This window comes from Pseudochaenichthys georgianus, unplaced genomic scaffold (genome assembly GCF_902827115.2).
Source record: "Pseudochaenichthys georgianus unplaced genomic scaffold, fPseGeo1.2 scaffold_1308_arrow_ctg1, whole genome shotgun sequence".
NCBI lineage: Eukaryota > Metazoa > Chordata > Actinopteri > Perciformes > Channichthyidae > Pseudochaenichthys > Pseudochaenichthys georgianus.
The window spans coordinates 19,941-38,179 of NW_027262203.1; the positions used below are offsets into that span (position 1 = coordinate 19,941).

General features: G+C 44.6%; 1 protein-coding gene across 1 annotated transcript; it reads right to left on the minus strand.

Moving 5' to 3' along the window:
- Window positions 1-1,510: 1,510 nt before the first annotated feature.
- Window positions 1,511-15,741, minus strand: LOC117440898 (anoctamin-7-like). The gene is made up of 12 exons (XM_034077114.2): window positions 15,655-15,741; window positions 14,050-14,187; window positions 13,286-13,381; window positions 12,808-12,910; window positions 12,056-12,167; window positions 9,954-10,008; window positions 8,938-9,035; window positions 6,779-6,945; window positions 3,178-3,383; window positions 2,961-3,100; window positions 2,790-2,880; window positions 1,511-2,030 (listed from the first exon to the last, which is right to left on the minus strand). The coding sequence occupies exons 1-12, from the start codon at window positions 15,739-15,741 to the stop codon at window positions 1,854-1,856; spliced, it is 1,470 nt and encodes a 489-aa protein (XP_033933005.2). The 3' UTR covers window positions 1,511-1,853.
- Between the last annotated feature and the right edge of the window lie 2,498 nt (window positions 15,742-18,239).

Below are 18,239 nucleotides of genomic sequence, written 5' to 3' on the forward strand. Positions count from 1 at the left end.
GTTCAGAGGCTAACAAGTTTAGCATCGTTCATCGTTCTTCATGTTTGCATATAATCAATTTAAATGTGCAACTAAGTATACAATATATGGAATGGTACTTACAGACATAAAGACCCTAGGATTTGAGCAAGGATTTAGTTGACAGGAAACAACCCATGTGCTCCATAGACAGCCAGAAACAGGAAACTACGGCAAGCATTTATGGACACCCAGTGCCAAACCCAAAACCCTTTGCAGGCCCTCTTAAAGGGGCAGCGCACTCATTAGCCTGTCATAAAAGCTAGTCTGGCATCAATCCTCTCGTCTCTTTGTAAGATTAATGTATTTATGCATTTGCCTCTAATCTAAATTATAACAGATGGGATTTCTGTTTAAACAAAAAATAGTTTTTCATAAATTCTACAGTGTAACAATAATCAGATCCAAGTCAAAGTCCTGCATTCATCCTCATACGTGTAAAAGTGAGAGAAGAGAATCATGAATATCATTGAACTATAATTATGATGTTCATCCGGGGGGGTTAGGTACAGAGTAATGTGTATCTTTGCCATACATATCATTTTGCTTTACACAGGTGAAAACGAAAGCTGCCCGGTTACTGAAATAAAGAAGGATATTGTTTGTGTTACAAGTTGTCAGAATGTGTTTAAATACGAAACTAAGCAAAAGCGATTTTAGTTTTTTTACTTTATTCAAGACAAAAAAGGAACATTAGGACATATTCACACAAAACCATTCATTAGTGGTACACAGACAAAGCAGGTATTTAAAATAAAATATATACACTGGTGCATCCTCGAAATGTCTTGCAACGAAGGATTCAGTCCTCGGTAACAGGTACGGGCTAATGTTGCCCGGGCAACGGCCCGTTTGGCCTTTGTGGCTGACCTGCCCCTCTGAAGAGAGCAAGGGTTAGTTTTTCTTTTTCCTGTTGTGGCCGGATCAACACGGTGAGCCCACGATCAGTACCGTCTCGCTGCGGGAAACACACTTTGTCAGCGCTGTCATCTGCCGGTGCGTTGAGACCGCCTCAGTGTCGGATTTTGGAAACTTGATTTTGAGTTGTCACATGGCAGTTAGGGTATAAGGGACACATGCACGAATGCAAGTAGTCGCCTTAGCTTATGAGATGTGAATTACTGTTCAATGTAGTTGATGTAATAATCGATTGGTTTCCTTTACATTAAAAACAAGTTACAATTTTCCAAATGTCTTGTGTTTTTTATCGGGGGGCCCTTTTCCCAGTTTAGAGCAATAGCCCCTCCAAATGTCTGTGCACGTCCCTGATCCTGGACATTGGAACAGTCCTTCGACGGGATTCGATGACATGGGATCCTTGAAATAGCGGCTCTGGAGGATCCTTCCTCGACATTGAGAAACACCCAGTCCATCTATTGCATTCTAGTGGATGTTAAATATCTTCTCCATCCCATCACCTTCAAATTATAAATAAATGTCTCTTTCCACAAATGTGATTGTTTGACCATTTTTTATTTTGTAATAGGCCGCCTGTTGGAAACAGCAAAACCAACGACACATTTGGATTCTTATTCACAGAAAGATTTTTATAAAGGTATTAATCCTCTTAACTATGTTCCCTATACATTTGTTGATTTACATTTTGAGTCTCCATAATGATTGGATTGCATAATTTTCATAAATAAAAACATTAAACCCGTATATTTCATTATATTATTCTCATAAATGCTGGATTATGTATTTGTATTTTCTTATTTTTACTCAAGTACAAGATCTGAGTACTTCTACTATTACTATTATCAGTCTCTTCTGCAGTGAGCAACACATTGGATACGGGACAGACGGATCTGAAGGGGGCGAGAGGAGGAAGGCCCTCAGGCCGGAGTCGACCCCCCGGTCGCTACAGCGGGACTGAACCAGGTTTTCTGAACCTGGTTCTCAGCCAGCGCCTCTTTAGCCAGGTAATGCTCTCTCTTGATCTTGATCTCCACGTCCTCCGGCACATCGGGAACAATCAGGTCGATCATTCGGGCGATGAAGAACACCACGTGCTGAGGGGGGAGAGGAGGTCAGGGTTAGTGACAGGAAACAACCCATGTGCTCCAAAGACAGCCAGAAACAGGAAACTACGGCAAGCATTTATGGACACCCAGTGCCAAACCCAAAACCCTTTGCAGGCCCTCTTAAAGGGGCAGCACACTCATTATTCTACATAACAAACACCTGTCGAACGATCCGATTCTTTTGAACGAAGGGAACCGAGTCGTACTTGGCGTTCTTTTTATCGTCGTTTCGCTGCCTGCCGTGAATCCACTCGCCTTCAACGGAACTTGCTTTCCTGAATGCAAATGTTCCCTAGATGACGATGGCGTAACGCTGCTTGAGTACTTTGGCTGACAGATGGAGCAAGTTATACATTTGACTGTGAGTAAAAGTAGATTTCTGGCGATACAGTCAATCTTTATCCTGGTGAATATTTCGCAGATAAACATGTTAGCCCCGCCCCCTTAAAACCCGCTAGCCATGAGATCCGCTCCCTTCAGAGAGTCGTAACTCCCATCTCTAGTCAGGGTGAGGGCACGGTCGGGATGACCTCGGTTTTTAAATCCAGCAGTCGGGTATTTATTCACTGACATGAATGTCGTCGAACGAAACGTTAAAATCTCTTCGGCTTGTGTTAACCTCAGATCTTATTTCAGGATAACACCGAAGAGGGGCCAAGGGACAGGAAGGGAGGAGATGCCGAGCCGTGTCAGAGTTCAGGACTCATTGCCGCAGCTGGACTCTAAAACAAAACTTAAAACACGGACCTCAAACACGATGACGAAGGCGAGTCGAATGGCGAGGAGGTGATAGTACTCAGGGAGGTAGTGTCCTTCTTCGTCCCTCAAATCCAGATACCTGTTCGGCACAGCATAGAAAACAACAACTTCATCGACAGATTGCATTTCCTGTTGCGTGTCGCCGGTGGCGTTGCCTACCTGCACCGCGCGTGTTGCTGGCTGGAGTTGCTCGGCGATGTTGCCAGAGTGAAGTTGATGAAGCCGTGGAGGTTGCTGTCTCTGGTGTTGCGGTAGTACAGGCGAGGCAGGAAGGACGAGGTGAAGGCGATGAGGAAAGCCTGAAAACAGGTGTGGAGAAGACGAGTCAGCCGTTTGAATCTCTAACGGTCGTGTGAGACGAATAGGAACGTCTTACGTTGCTGAGAACGGCCACGTGGGTGATGAGCTGCAGGATGGGGAGCCAGATGCCGATGTCCTGCACTCGCTCCACCACCGGGCGGCGATATTCAGTCACAAACTTCTGAGCATCCAGGCGGATCTCCACCCAGTTGTTGATGAGGGCGAAGAAAGGGGCGAGAGGAAACGCCGCCACGAAGATGGTGATGAAACCAAACTGGATCACTGCGGAGAAAGGAGTCAGGGAGACACAGGTGAACACATCCAGAGGGGGGGAAGTACTCAGGTCGTGTGCTTGAGTAAAAGTAGAAGTACTCAGATCTTGTACTTGAGTAAAAGTAGAAGTACTCAGGTCTTGTACTTGAGTAAAAGTAGAAGTACTCAGATCTTGTACTTGAGTAAAAGTAGAAGTACTCAGATCTTGTACTTGAGTAAAAGTAGAAGTACTCAGATCTTGTACTTGAGTGATTAAAAGTAGAAGTACTCAGATCTTGTACTTGAGTAAAAGTAGAAGTACTCAGATCTTGTACTTGAGTAAAAGTAGAAGTACTCAGATCTTGTACTTGAGTAAAAGTAGAAGTACTCAGATCTTGTACTTGAGTAAAAGTAGAAGTACTCAGATCTTGTACTTGAGTAAAAGTAGAAGTACTCAGATCTTGTACTTGAGTGAGTAAAAGTAGAAGTACTCAGATCTTGTACTTGAGTAAAAGTAGAAGTACTCAGATCTTGTACTTGAGTAAAAGTAGAAGTACTCAGATCTTGTACTTGAGTAAAAGTAGAAGTACTCAGATCTTGTACTTGAGTGAGTAAAAGTAGAAGTACTCAGATCTTGTACTTGAGTAAAAGTAGAAGTACTCAGATCTTGTACTTGAGTAAAAGTAGAAGTACTCAGATCTTGTGCTTGAGTAAAAGTAGAAGTACTCAGATCTTGTGCTTGAGTAAAAGTAGAAGTACTCAGATCTTGTACTTGAGTAAAAGTAGAAGTACTCAGATCTTGTACTTGAGTGAGTAAAAGTAGAAGTACTCAGATCTTGTACTTGAGTAAAAGTAGAAGTACTCAGATCTTGTACTTGAGTAAAAGTAGAAGTACTCAGATCTTGTGCTTGAGTAAAAGTAGAAGTACTCAGATCTTGTGCTTGAGTAAAAGTAGAAGTACTCAGATCTTGGACTTGAGTAAAAGTAGAAGTACTCAGATCTTGTACTTGAGTAAAAGTAGAAGTACTCAGGTCTTGTGCTTGAGTAAAAGTAGAAGTACTCAGGTCTTGTGCTTGAGTAAAAGTAGAAGTACTCAGGTCTTGTACTTGAGTAAAAGTAGAAGTACTCAGATCTTGTACTTGAGTAAAAGTAGAAGTACTCAGATCTTGTGCTTGAGTAAAAGTAGAAGTACTCAGATCTTGTACTTGAGTAAAAGTAGAAGTACTCAGATCTTGTACTTGAGTAAAAGTAGAAGTACTCAGATCTTGTACTTGAGTAAAAGTAGAAGTACTCAGGTCTTGTACTTGAGTAAAAGTAGAAGTACTCAGATCTTGTGCTTGAGTACAAGTAGAAGTACTCAGATCTTGTGCTTGAGTAAAAGTAGAAGTACTCAGATCTTGTGCTTGAGTAAAAGTAGAAGTACTCAGATCTTGTGCTTGAGTAAAAGTAGAAGTACTCAGATCTTGTGCTTGAGTAAAAGTAGAAGTACTCAGATCTTGGACTTGAGTAAAAGTAGAAGTACTCAGATCTTGTACTTGAGTAAAAGTAGAAGTACTCAGATCTTGTGCTTGAGTAAAAGTAGAAGTACTCAGGTCTTGTGCTTGAGTAAAAGTAGAAGTACTCAGGTCTTGTACTTGAGTAAAAGTAGAAGTACTCAGATCTTGTACTTGAGTAAAAGTAGAAGTACTCAGATCTTGTGCTTGAGTAAAAGTAGAAGTACTCAGATCTTGTACTTGAGTAAAAGTAGAAGTACTCAGATCTTGTACTTGAGTAAAAGTAGAAGTACTCAGATCTTGTACTTGAGTAAAAGTAGAAGTACTCAGGTCTTGTACTTGAGTAAAAGTAGAAGTACTCAGATCTTGTGCTTGAGTACAAGTAGAAGTACTCAGATCTTGTGCTTGAGTAAAAGTAGAAGTACTCAGATCTTGTGCTTGAGTAAAAGTAGAAGTACTCAGATCTTGTGCTTGAGTAAAAGTAGAAGTACTCAGATCTTGTGCTTGAGTAAAAGTAGAAGTACTCAGATCTTGGACTTGAGTAAAAGTAGAAGTACTCAGATCTTGTACTTGAGTAAAAGTAGAAGTACTCAGGTCTTGTGCTTGAGTAAAAGTAGAAGTACTCAGGTCTTGTGCTTGAGTAAAAGTAGAAGTACTCAGGTCTTGTACTTGAGTAAAAGTAGAAGTACTCAGATCTTGTACTTGAGTAAAAGTAGAAGTACTCAGATCTTGTGCTTGAGTAAAAGTAGAAGTACTCAGATCTTGTACTTGAGTAAAAGTAGAAGTACTCAGATCTTGTACTTGAGTAAAAGTAGAAGTACTCAGGTCTTGTACTTGAGTAAAAGTAGAAGTACTCAGATCTTGAACTTGAGTAAAAGTAGAAGTACTCAGGTCTTGTACTTGAGTAAAAGTAGAAGTACTCAGATCTTGTACTTAGTAAAGTAGAAGTACCAGATTGTAGGAATACTCTGTCACAGTAAAAGTCCTGCATTCAAAATGTTCCTCAAGTGAAAGTAGAAAGTATTCTCATCTAAATATAGTGAAAGACAGTGAAAGTATTCGTTGTGCAGATTGGTCCATTTCAGAATAATATATATATATGTTTTATAAAGATTGATCATGAAAGTGTTCTCAAAGCTGGTGAAGGTGCAGCTAGTCTGAAGTACTTTGTAGACTGCAGGGTAGCTGGTGAAGGTGCAGCTAGTCTGAAGTACTTTGTAGACTGCAGGGTAGCTGGTGAAGGTGCAGCTAGTCTGAAGTACTTTGTAGACTGCAGGGTAGCTGGTGAAGGTGCAGCTAGTCTGAAGTACTTTGTAGACTGCAGGGTAGCTGGTGAAGGTGCAGCTAGTCTGAAGTACTTTGTAGACTGCAGGGTAGCTGGTGAAGGTGCAGCTAGTCTGAAGTACTTTGTAGACTGCAGGGTAGCTGGTGAAGGTGCAGCTAGTCTGAAGAACTTTGTAGACTGCAGGGTAGCTGGTGAAGGTGCAGCTAGTCTGAAGTACTTTGTAGACTGCAGGGTAGCTGGTGAAGGTGCAGCTAGTCTGAAGTACTTTGTAGACTGCAGGGTAGCTGGTGGAGGTGCAGCTAGTCTGAAGTACTTTGTAGACTGCAGGGTAGCTGGTGGAGGTGCAGCTAGTCTGAAGTACTTTGTAGACTGCAGGGTAGCTGGTGAAGGTGCAGCTAGTCTGAAGTACTTTGTAGACTGCAGGGTAGCTGGTGGAGGTGCAGCTAGTCTGAAGTACTTTGTAGACTGCAGGGTAGCTGGTGGAGGTGCAGCTAGTCTGAAGTACTTTGTAGACTGCAGGGTAGCTGGTGGATTCACTCCAGGTGGAACTACAGTCTGATTCAACACTTGGTTAGATTTACCATCATTCATCTGTGAAGCAACTGAAGGTATTAAAGTACAACACTTGATGCTCTTGTAACTCTCACCCATCTCCAGGTATTCGCTGAAGAGTCCCTCGCAGACCAGCAGCTGGTAATCTGCCTCCCAGGGACAAACCTCCTCCTCTTTCTCCCCCTTCTCCTCGTCTTTCTCCCCCTTCTGCTCCTTCAGCCGAGGACGTCTGTTCCTCTTCTGCCACCACGACTTCAGCTTCCTGCAAAATAGTGAGCTCTCACTTTTACTCGCAGTTAGAAAAGAGACAGGTCAGGTTAATGTGCGGTTTACATTTTAGATTTTGTTCAAACTTTATGGGAAAATTATTTGATACCAAAAAAAAAAAGTTTCTGTGAAGTTGTTGATTTGGGAATATTTGGGAATATTTTTTTTTTAACAATTTGTAAAATACATGAAAAAAATGTATGAAAAATAACCTGGAGGGTTCTTAGAGAGAAACATAAATAATTAATTTGTGTTCACGAGATGTAATTCGTGGTCTCAATTTAAATAAAACGAGGCCACACTTTGTTAATTGGTGTGCACGATATAATTTCTCGTTCGCACGAGATACTTTTTTGTGCGCACGATATAGTTACCGGTGCGCCAAGTAGGAAGTGGAGCGCACAGGAGACCACCGTTTAATTGCAGACTGTTATGTTTACGTGGGGAAATGACAGTGCATACATTATTTGAGATATATTTCAAACTCGGACTTCATTTTAGGGACATTTCGGCCAGAGATGTAGAGTTATTTGTTTAAGCGCCGGATTCGCAAAACAGGAAAGTCTGTGAACCAGTCTGCCTTGATCTATGAATTCATGTCCGGGACTCTCACAGTATCTGCTGTCTGCGCAGAGAGCTGTGTCTTTTACGCAGCGCCTCCGTGTTTACCTTCAGAACAGCTGAATAGAGATCGAGGCTGCTACGTTTTAGCCACACACACACACACACACACACACACACACACACACACACACACACACACACACACACACACACACACACACACACACACACACACACACACACACACACGCCCTGGCGACCGGACATCTTCTTCATAAAACTAATAATATGGTGTAATAATCGGGCAGTTCGATGTGTCTAACCATAAGAACGAGAAAGTATATAGTGCGTAGGGATACATATCGTTGACTTTTTTACGATACCGATACCACTGAACGATACCGATACATATCGTGATACTTTGAAAATGTATCATCCCACAATTACTCCCATGAAGCGCTTTACGATATAGTTCACATGTCAAATTAATATTAAATTCAATTGTGGGACTTCTTGGACCTTAGTGCTGAACAAACAATGAAAGATACAAAACAAATATGAAGAAAACTGATTATGGAATATCTTTTATAACACATCAGGTGTGCAGCGTGCTAGCACATCTTGTCAATGCAAACAGACCGTTATAGCACCGTTATAATTAATGTTAAACCTGAGATTCGACTAGAGAACAAATACATAATAGAATAAAGGTCATGAGATCTCGGCATTGCACAAACAAACAAATCTCATCGTTAAAATCAACATTTGCCTTCACTGGTGAGAGAAAACTAATCCCACAGTTCATTTGTGGGACTTACCTTTCTAGTATTGAACAAACAATGAAAAATACATAAAATATGAAGAAAAACGATTATGCAATCTAATTTATAGCACCCGCCATCACGGGCCACGGATTCACTTTTAAAATTAATTTAAAAAAAAAAAATGCTTAATTTTGTTTTTAAAGTATCAATCAATCGAAACCGGATCTGATTTCGGTACGGTATACCGTAGCCACCAGTATCCGGTATATCGGTAATACCGGTATGCATCCTTAGTGTGCACCAATTAATAAAGCGTGGCCTCGTTTTATTTATTTTTCTCTCTATGAACCCTCCAGGGCTCCGTAAAAATGTGTTAAAAATATGAAAAATATTATTATATAATATCTCTATCTCTAGTGAGAGAAACTCCCTCAGGAGGGAACACAGGGACGTTAGCCTTTGCAGACCGTTTACATGCACAGAAACCTATAGAACACACTACAGGAGAGGGAACAAGAAAGCAGAAGAGGGCCTCTTTAACTCAAACAGCTTCAACATAAAGTTTGAATATAAAATGTAAAGAAACATCACAGCGTGACAAAAATTAAGTTGTTTTTTGTTTATGATCGTGTTTGATTTGTGTTGTGTGTTGTTTTTACGGCAAGAGGAACTCCTGGATGTTGTTGATCAGCTGTTTTCCCACCATGATGATCAGCAGCTCCTGAGCCAATTCAATGAGGCATCCCCCGGCTCCACACTGTCACACAGACACACACACAAAACCACAAATGAGACGACTAAACGCCATCACGCCCACCATTCGCAGCCTTTAGCTTAGCGGTGGTGACGTGAAGTCATGTGACCGTGCTGTAGCTCCTTTATAGCCCAACATTAGCCGCCTTTAGCTTAGCGGTGGTGACGTGAAGTCATGTGACCGTGCTGTAGTTCCTTTATAGCCCAACATTAGCCACCTTTAGCTTAGCGGTGGTGACGTGAAGTCATGTGACCGTGCTGTAGTTCCTTTATAGCCCAACATTAGCCGCCTTTAGCTTAGCGGTGGTGACGTGAAGTCATGTGACCGTGCTGTAGTTCCTTTATAGCCCAACATTAGCCTCCTTTAGCTTAGCGGTGGTGACGTGAAGTCATGTGACCGTGCTGTAGTTCCTTTATAGCCCAACATTAGCCTCCTTTAGCTTAGCGGTGGTGACGTGAAGTCATGTGACCGTGCTGTAGTTCCTTTATAGCCCAACATTAGCCGCCTTTAGCTTAGCGGTGGTGACGTGAAGTCATGTGACCGTGCTGTAGTTCCTTTATAGCCCAACATTAGCCGCCTTTAGCTTAGCGGTGGTGACGTGAAGTCATGTGACCGTGCTGTAGTTCCTTTATAGCCCAACATTAGCCGCCTTTAGCTTAGCGGTGGTGACCTGAAGTCATGTGACCGTGCTGTAGTTCCTTTATAGCCCAACATTAGCCACCTTTAGCTTAGCGGTGGTGACGTGAAGTCATGTGACCGTGCTGTAGTTCCTTTATAGCCCAACATTAGCCGCCTTTAGCTTAGCGGTGGTGACGTGAAGTCATGTGACCGTGCTGTAGTTCCTTTATAGCCCAACATTAGCCGCCTTTAGCTAAAACATAATGTGTATATATGTACGGTATTAATATACTGCAGACTCACATCTTCGTTGCGAATTCCTAGCAGAGTGTTGTAATTTCCAGGATAACCAACAAACCTGAACAAACACAAAGAAATGAACAGCTGGTTACACATTTTTTCTGTTACACAAATGTTTTACAGTACAAACAGTATGTGTTTGTGTCGTTATGGCCGCGTTCTCAAAGAAGGATAAACTGCACCACCAGTGTGGATGTAGTTTCGGTACACGCCGCCATCTTGGATCGTCACATGTCGGCAACAAAGCAGCGATTGTTTTAATCAAAAGCCATGCTTACATATTCTGTGGTTAAAGAGCCCTGTTTATTCCTAAATTGATACAGATGCAAACGCTCTACAACGGCCCAAATGTTTTGTATTTGCAGCGTTTGGTTCCTGCAGCTTTTAGTAAATGCTGCCATGTCTCCTCAAGCTGCTGGATGTTCTCTAAACGCTGCCATGTCTCCTCAAGCTGCTGGATGTTCTCTAAACGCTGCCATGTCTCCTCAAGCTGCTGGATGTTCTCTAAACGCTGCCATGTCTCCTCAAGCTGCTGGATGTTCTCTAAACGCTGCCATGTCTCCTCAAGCTGCTGGATGTTCTCTAAACGCTGCCATGTCTCCTCAAGCTGCTGGATGTTCTCTAAACGCTGCCATGTCTCCTCAAGCTGCTGGATGTTCTCTAAACGCTGCCATGTCTCCTCAAGCTGCTGGATGTTCTCTAACGCTGCATGTCTCCTCAAGCTGCTGGTTCTCTAAACGCTGCCATGTCTCCTCAAGCTGCTGGATGTTCTCTAAACGCTGCCATGTCTCCTCAAGCTGCTGGATGTTCTCTAAACGCTGCCATGTCTCCTCAAGCTGCTGGATGTTTTCTAAATGCTCCATGTCTCCTCAAGCTGCTGGATGTTCTCTAAACGCTGCCATGTCTCCTCAAGCTGCTGGATGTTCTCTAAACGCTGCCATGTCTCCTCAAGCTGCTGGATGTTCTCTAAACGCTGCCATGTATCCTCAAGCTGCTGGATGTTCTCTAAACGCTGCCATGTCTCCTCAAGCTGCTGAGTGTTCTCTAAACGCTGCCATGTCTCCTCAAGCTGCTGAGTGTTCTCTAAACGCTGCCATGTCTCCTCAAGCTGCTGGATGTTCTCTAAACGCTGCCATGTCTCCTCAAGTTGCTGGATGTTCTCTAAACGCTGCCATGTCTCCTCAAGCTGCTGGATGTTCTATAAACGCTGCCATGTCTCCTCAAGTTGCTGGATGTTCTCTAAACGCTGTCATGTCTCCTCAAGCTGCTGGATGTTCTCTAAATGCTGCCATGTCTCCTCAAGCTGCTGGATGTTCTCTAAACGCTGCCATGTCTCCTCAAGCTGCTGGATGTTCTCTAAACGCTGCCATGTCTCCTCCAGCTGCTGGATGTTCTCTAAACGCTGCCATGTCTCCTCAAGCTGCTGAGTGTTCTCTAAACGCTGCCATGTCTCCTCAAGCTGCTGGGTGTTCTCTAAATGCTGCCATGTCTCCTCAAGCTGCTGGGTGTTCTCTAAACGCTGCCATGTCTCCTCAAGCTGCTGGATGTTCTCTAAACGCTGCCATGTCTCCTCAAGCTGCTGGATGTTCTCTAAACGCTGCCATGTCTCCTCAAGCTGCTGGATGTTCTCTAAACGCTGCCATGTCTCCTCAAGCTGCTGGATGTTCTCTAAACGCTGCCATGTCTCCTCAAGCTGCTGGATGTTCTCTAAACGCTGCCATGTGTCCTCAAGCTGCTGGATGTTTTCTAAATGCTCCATGTCTCCTCAAGCTGCTGGATGTTCTCTAAACGCTGCCATGTCTCCTCAAGCTGCTGGATGTTCTCTAAACGCTGCCATGTCTCCTCAAGCTGCTGGATGTTCTCTAAACGCTGCCATGTGTCCTCAAGCTGCTGGATGTTTTCTAAATGCTCCATGTGTTGTTGCTGAAGAGGATTCTTTGTTTTTTTTGGGGACATTTGTGTTTTTATATCTGCGTCGTTTCTGAAACAACCATTTTCGAAAAGCCAAAGACAAACCGAGCAAAAGACATTGAGGTAAATATCCAAATAAAAGAAAAAAAGAGGAATAAATCATCCGTGTTGTGATTGGTTGAATTTTTCCTCACCTGCCTTTGAAGAAGGCGATGTAAACCGGGGACGAGTAGAAGTTGATGAACTGGAAGATGAACACTTTGAGGATGAACATGTCTTCATATTTAGACTGAGTCCGGTGCATCTCTGACGGGAAGAACACAACATTGTCTCCATAAAGGAATACTACACACAATATACACAATATACACACTATACACACTGGTACACACCAGAATACATCCATAATATAATCCTACACATACGCTTTTAATCTGGCAACGTTGCCTTTAGGTGGTTCTCAACTATCATCAAACATCGCACAAATATTTGTGTCCAATTTTACCTTCCCTACTATGATATTGACAATTAAATTCCTTTTACAATAATGTTCAAATGTTTGGTTTAATCTAGGTTCCTTTGTTGGCTAATGTTGAGGTAACTAGCTAGATACATGATTTAAAACATAATGGTTAAAAGCCCCAAAAAGTCGCCTTAAACAACTGATTATAATAATCAAAAATGTATTAATTATTATTATCTATAAAATATAAAATTGGCAACAGTTTTCAAACAAAGACGCAAAACAGTGAAGATTTTTAATAACAAGTACAACTGACAATATGTGAAAACTAAAAACTGATAAAAACATTTAAACTAAATCTTCTTCAGTTTTTGTTCACCAGAACTAATCTGAAATGTGTCTGAAATAACTTTTCATAAAATGTCAAAATCTAAAACAGAGGGTGAGGAGGGTGAGGAGGGTGAGGAGGCAGGGGTGACTCACCCCAGCGCGTGAGGATGTGAGCCAGCGAGGTGTAAACTTTGGACAACATGAGGATCACCAACAGGTTCAACACGGATCCTGTGATACTGGCTATCCTAGAGGCCTGAGAAAAGACAGAAATGTGAAGTCACTAAGTTGTGGGGTTCCTCAGGGAAGCATCCTGGAGCCTCTGTTGTTTCTCTTATACCCTAAATAAACTATATATATAATACATCTTGACGTTTTATTTTATTGGTCATTAAATAATAATTTCCTTTTGAAAAACATGATTTCGAATAAACCATTTCTTATAATGTAGTTAAGCATTATTTTACAAATACATGTTTAAAACCATAAAATATGGCAACAAAACTTCAAAAAAAATGTCCTACAACTCATTTTTTGTTATAATTTATAATAATAAAATAGACATTGTCTCAGAACAATTTTAGAGATGTAAAGAAACACTTTAAAACGTTTCCTGTTTTGTTAAACTCACAAAGCCGGTTAAAGCGGTGTCCGACTTGTCGATAACGATGGACAGGATGGTGCGATACAGGATGATGGCGATCAGAAACAACAGCACAACAGCAACCTGCACACAGGTGGTTGAATATCTACAAATCATTTTCACTTTTAGAAAGAAAGAAATCATTAACATCTGGAAAACTCCAACCATTGATTCTTGCTGTCAGCTCCAGTGGATGGAATGGAAACCCAATGTCAGAGCACAGGAGGAAGACATTAGTCGCTTTCACACCATGTACTTAGCCGGTACTTGTCCCCGGTACTTGTTCCCCCCGAACTCTTTAGTCCCTGGAACTGTCCTAGTAGATCGCGTTCTCACCGGAATAAGTCCCTGAGGGAGGATTAGGCAAATGAAGCCGCAAAACCTTTCGGAGTTTTACGGGGCGTGGTTTGCAATTCGCCCAGCCAATCAGAAATTGTTAGTGTGGCCGACACACCCACGATCCATTTCCTCCTCAGGAAAGTACCACCTCTCTAGCAGGTACTATCTGTAGGGGAAAAAGTTTGCGCAAACTATGGACTAGTTCCAGATCCTTTTTGGTGTGAAACCAAATCTCCCCCACCTATCGGCCTAGTTCGGAAAGTACTCCGGTGTGAAAGCGTCTATTCAGATAATTAACTTAGTACTAAGTACAAATATACTGTTACAAGTAAAGGTCCTGCATTCAAAAGGTTATTCATCAAGTGTCCCTGTGTTTCATTACATCCCAGTGTCAGAGGACAGAGGAGACTCACCATGATGATGATGGCCATGAAGCCAGTCAGCGTTCGGTTGATTCGTTCATTTTCAGGAAAGTAGGGTTCCTCCGCTCCCGTCACCGGGTTCCTGATCGTCATCGGTGCCATGGCCGTGAACTCCGGGCGAGGTCGCTCCTGTGGAGGACGGAGACAGAAATACATAGTACAGGGGTGACCGAACGTTTTCCAACAAGGGCCACATACAGAAAAATATATCAAGGGCTGGGCCACTCACTAGAGGTGTGTCGCCTCAAGAAAAATCAATGAAATGTAGGTAAATTATTCTTGATACTTGAAAATGCTTTAAGAAACAGCCTCTGGCACAGCTCTCCACATGGTTTCATGTATTGTGTTGGGAGCTCATTCCTTCAAACAGAAGCTTCAGATTGATTATAATAAGAGGAAATATGAAGGGTTTATTTCATGTACATTTATCAGTGGCGTCTGGTGGATAATATTTGTGGTGGGGCTATGGAAATAGGGACCAAACCATACTAAGGCGGTCCGGGGGGATCCTCCCCAGGAAGACATTTTTGAGAAATGACCCCTTAAATTATCTGGTGATGTTAGAGGGGGGGGGGGATGATCCATAATCTTCAGTGTGGTTAGCTATGAATCTTCCAAGACCGTGCAACAGTACAGTAGGCCCACACACACTGCAGAACACTGGTGCTTTGGGAACACTCACATGATTTAATTCCCATTTAAAATCAGGAGACTAAATAAGAACATTGTGTGTGTGTGTGTGTGTGTGTGTGTGTGTGTGTGTGTGGGTGTGTGTGTGTGGGGTGTGTGTGTGTGTGTGTGTGTGTGTGTGTGTGTGTGTGTGTGTGGGTGTGTGTGTGGGGTGTGTGTGTGTGTGTGTGTGTGTGTGTGTGTGTCATACTTGCCAACCCTCACGATTTTCGCGGGAGACTCCCGATTTCATTGCCCTCTCCCGGTTTCCTCCCGGGATCATATTTCTCCCGATTTCTGACTAAATCAGATTTATTCACGACTGTTTCCACTCGGACTTTAATACAGCTACACCATTGTTTGGTTTCCATGGTAGCGCGTCTCTTTGGCAGCGCGCGCAACTCAAAGTCTGAGAGGGGGAGGAAGATGACAACTGAACAAGAATCGACAACTCGACCCTCTGCTCACTCTTTTCCTGTAACACACAGGTCCAGCCCACACACAGGCTCCATGGTGCTACAGGCCCAGCCCACACAGGCTCCCTGGTGCTACAGGCCCAGCCCACACAGGCTCCCTGGTGCTACAGGCCCAGCCCACACAGGCTCCATGGTGCTACAGGCCCTGCCCACACAGGCTCCATGGTGCCACAGGTCCAGCCCACACAGGCTCCATGGTGCTACAGGCACTGCCCACACAGGCTCCATGGTGCCACAGGTCCAGCCCACACAGGTTCCATGGTGCTACAGGCACTGCCCACACAGGCTCCATGGTGCTACAGGTCCAGCCCACACAGGCTCCATGGTGCTACAGGCCCAGCCCACACAGGCTCCATGGAGCTACAGGCACTGCCCTTACAACTACAATAAGCATGTACATGTTAATCTACAGCTCCGGCGATCCACTAGGATACGAGTCCAAACAACTCACAGACACACAGGCCAGGGCGCTGACAGGGCGCCCTTTGAGCATCAGATCTGACGACGCTGATTGGCTGAAATCATGTTTCGACGGCATAGTTTACAGATAGCAACAGTCAGCTTGTGGGCTGCTGCTGCTCTGGCTGAGGGCTCTTTCTACCGCCCGGACGAGAGAGGGTCATGATGCACGCTGCAGCCAGGCAGGAAACATGTGACTTCTCAGTAACTTTATAGACATCATAAAACAATTTTAAACGAGATTTATTGTAGATTATACGTTTTACTGATACCAACTAATATTTACCTTGTTCATTACAAATAAAAATAAAAATATTTTTTTTTAAATATATTTATTTATTTATTTTTAATTTTGAATGACGATCAAACATGTGAGAAGAGGGGGGGCGGCGCCCCTAGCGCCCCTCTGGGCCGGCCGCTACTGACATTTATTATTGGGCTTAGGGTTAACTTAGATTTGTTAGAAAATGTTTTCAACTTGAATTGACTGAATCTATTTGAAAATTGGGCTTATTAACAAATGAATACTGTGTTATATATTTGAACATATATAAGTACAATATAAGACAAGCAGAATTTAATTTGTGGGCCATACTCCCTTATCCCTGTCCCGCGGGCCCACCACCTACGGGAAACATCGATGGGGTCGGGTGCGCTGCCAGACGGGTGGCAGTGAAAGCGGAGGGTCTCGACGGACCAGACCCGGGCGGCAGAAGCTGGCTTTGGGGACGTGGAACGTCACCTCTCTGGGGGGGAAGGAGCCGGAGCTTGTGCGGGAGGTGGAGCGGTACCAGTTGGATCTGGTTGGGCTCACCTCTACGCACAGCGTCGGCTCTGGAACCTTACTTCTGGATAGGGGTTGGACTCTATTCTTCTCCGGAGTTGCTCAAGGTGTGAGGCGCCGGGCGGGTGTGGGGATACTCACAAGTCCCCGGTTGGGTGCTTCGTTGTTGGAGTTTACCCCAGTGGACGAGAGGGTCGCCTCCCTACGCCTGCGGGTTATGGGGGGGAACTCTGACTGTTGTGTGTGCTTATGCACCCAACAGCAGTTCAGAGTATACGGCCTTCTTGGAGACCCTGGAAAGAGTCCTGTATGGGGCTCCTGAAGGGGACTCTTTAGTCTTGCTGGGAGACTTCAACGCACATGTGGGCAATGATGGAGACACTTGGAGGGGCGTGATTGGGAGGAACGGCCCCCCTGATCTGAACCGGAGTGGTGGTTTGTTACTGGACGTCTGTGCTAGTCATGGATTGGCCATAACAAACACCATGTTCGAACATAAGGATGCTCATAAGTGTACGTGGTACCAGAGCACCCTAGGCAGAAGGTCCATGATCGATTTCGTTATCGTATCATCGGACCTGAGGCCGTATGTTTTGGACACTCGGGTAAAGAGAGGGGCGGAGTTGTCAACTGATCACCATCTGGTGGTGAGTTGGGTCGAGTGGCGGGGGAAGCCTCTGGATAGACCCGGTAAGCCCAAACGTGTAGTTCGGGTGAACTGGGACCGTCTGGAGGAGGCCCAAGTTCAGGAGGCCTTCAACTCACACCTCCGGCGGAGCTTTTCGGGCATTCCTGTGGAGGTTGGGGACATTGAACCAGAGTGGTCGGTGTTCAAAGCCTCTATTGCCGAAGCCGCGGTGGGGAGCTGTGGTCTCAAGGTCTTAGGTGCCTCAAGGGGCGGTAACCCTCGAGCCTCCTGGTGGACACCGGTGGTCAGGGAAGCCGTCCGACTGAAGAAGGAGGCCTTCAGGGATTTGTTATCCCGGGGGACTCCTGAGGCAGTTGCAAGGTACCGACAGGCCCGAAGGGCAGCTGCCTCATCCGTGGCCGAGGCAAAGCAGCGGGTGTGGGAGAAGTTCGGAGAAGACATGGAGAAGGACTTTCGGGCGGCACCAAAGTTGTTCTGGAAAACTGTCCGACACCTCAGGAGGGGGAAGCAGGGAACCATCCAAGCTGTGTACAGTAAGGATGGGACGTTGTTGACCTCAACTGATGGAGTGTTGGGACGTTGGAAGGAACACTTTGAGGAACTCCCAGGGGGAGGTCACTGAGGTCGTCAAACAACTCCACAGTGGCAAAGCCCCGGGGGTGGATGAGATCCGCCCGGAAATGCTGAAGGCTCTGGGTGTTGAGGGACTGTCATGGTTGACACGTCTCATCAACGTTGCGTGGAAGTCGGAAACAGTACCGAAGGAGTGGCAGACCGGGGTGGTGGTCCCCCTTTTCAAAAAGGGGGATCAGAGGGTGTGTGCCAATCACAGAGGCATCACACTACTCAGCCTCCCCGGGAAAGTTTACTCCAAGGTACTCGAAAGGAGGGTCAGGCCGATTGTCGAACCTCAGATTGAGGAGGAACAATGCGGATTCCGTCCTGGTCGTGGAACGACGGATCAGCTTTTTACTCTCGCAAGGATCCTGGAGGGGGCCTGGGAGTACGCTTATCCGGTCTACATGTGTTTTGTAGACTTGGAGAAGGCGTATGACCGGGTTCCCAGGGAGTTACTGTGGGAGGTGCTGCGGGAGTATGGGGTGAGGGGGTCTCTACTCAGGGCCATCCCATCTCTGTACTCCCA

What these genes read in the sequence shown, in the direction of transcription:
- LOC117440898 (XM_034077114.2), bottom strand. Translation starts at nt 15,741, where the DNA reads ATGCCGTCGAAACATGATTTCAGCCAATCAGCGTCGTCAGATCTGATG. An exon ending in TAGGAATTCGCAACGAAGAT is followed by an intron (nt 9,036 to 9,953) that starts GTGAGTCTGCAG and finishes TCTGTGTGACAG; the next exon opens with TGTGGAGCCGGGGGATGCCT. An exon ending in CCTTCGTCATCGTGTTTGAG is followed by an intron (nt 2,031 to 2,789) that starts GTCCGTGTTTTA and finishes CTCCCCCCTCAG; the next exon opens with CACGTGGTGTTCTTCATCGC.